At 37.5% G+C, this 1,265-nt stretch overlaps 1 protein-coding gene across 8 annotated transcripts in view; it reads left to right on the plus strand.

Annotated features, from left to right (window-relative positions):
- The window catches only part of ATRX (ATRX, chromatin remodeler), a 325,591-nt gene that overhangs the window by 155,995 nt on the left and 168,331 nt on the right, over positions 1 to 1,265 (plus strand). For all 8 annotated transcript variants that reach the window (XM_003800455.3, XM_023519447.1, XM_023519446.1 and 5 more), the window contains one exon: positions 820 to 913. In XM_003800455.3, coding sequence (XP_003800503.1) covers positions 820 to 913 — 94 coding nt within the window. The remainder of the gene's footprint in view (positions 1 to 819; positions 914 to 1,265) is intronic.

Genomic DNA, 1,265 nt, shown 5'->3' on the forward strand with positions numbered 1-1,265 from the left:
AGCTCTGGTATGTGTGGCTGGTGCCTTAGCTGCTTAAGCTACAGGTACTGAGCCTTTCTCCTGGAGTTTTATATGTCTCTGTCAGCATGGCAGTAGTGGTACAGAAATGAGAAAGAAAAACAAAATTAAAGATTATCCTCATATTCTAGTGACACGTAGGGCCCCCTTTTCCTAGTGGGATGTCTAGAAAGAGGGGGTTTCTTCCAGTTTGCTCTCAGCACCCTTTGCATACTTAATAGAATTCAGCCTGCCTTCCAGTCAAAGCCAAGAAACAAAGGAGGAAAATAACCAAGGGCACTGACAGCTGCCCCACTTTCTCCAAGTATAGAGGAGTTATTACTCAAGTTTTGATTTCAGTCCCTGCTGTGCCTCCTCTTGTTTCCCATTAAGAGCACTTAGGTTGTTTCTTTGTTTTTTATCCATAGTTTCCCTTGTCATCATGGAGAGTAGAATCTATAATCATCTTACTTTGTCTTGGCCAGACTACTTTGCTAGTTTTGAATAGGCAGACTTTTTCTTTAATTTACTGTTAATAATTAATTGCATATTTTATTAATCAGTAATTTAGTCTCATGCTGTCAATCCATATGCAATTGAATACTTACATTTTAATTTAGAACCATAATTTTATAATTATATTTAGAATATACTTGAATTATATTTATAGATGCCATTGAAGTCATATGATGTAATGTCCATTCACATATATAGTACTGATGTTTTTATAATGTCCTACATTTTAATATGAAGTTATTGGCAAACTAAATGAATTGTGTTATTATTTGAAAACATTTAATAATTAATTTTTTTTAATTCAAGTGAGCAGTGAAGATTCAGAAGATTCTGATTTTCAGGAATCAGGAGTTAGTGAAGAAGTTAGTGAATCTGAAGATGAACAGCGGCCCAGAACAAGGTAAATGTTGAATTACTTTTTCGAACATTTTAGGAATTAATCCAAATGACTATTCCTTTATTTTATTTGTAGAATTTGTACTGTTACCAACAAAATTAAGTTAGTGTAATGTATAATGTTTTGACTTGAAACTAATTGTTAAAATTACTAATTTAGGCTCGGCACCTATAGCTCAACCGGCTAGGGTGCCAGCCATGTACACCTGAGGTGGCGGGTCGAATCCCCAGCCCGGACCCGCCAAACAACAATGACGGCTGCAACCAAAAAATAGCCGAGCGTTGTGGCGGGCACCTGTGGTCCCAGCTACTTGGGAGGCGGAGGCAGGAGACTCGCTTGAGCTCAGGAGTTGGAG

The sequence above is a fragment of the Otolemur garnettii genome, unplaced genomic scaffold, assembly GCF_000181295.1.
Source record: "Otolemur garnettii isolate 467f Iridium unplaced genomic scaffold, OtoGar3 scaffold00175, whole genome shotgun sequence".
Classification (NCBI taxonomy): Eukaryota; Metazoa; Chordata; class Mammalia; order Primates; family Galagidae; genus Otolemur; species Otolemur garnettii.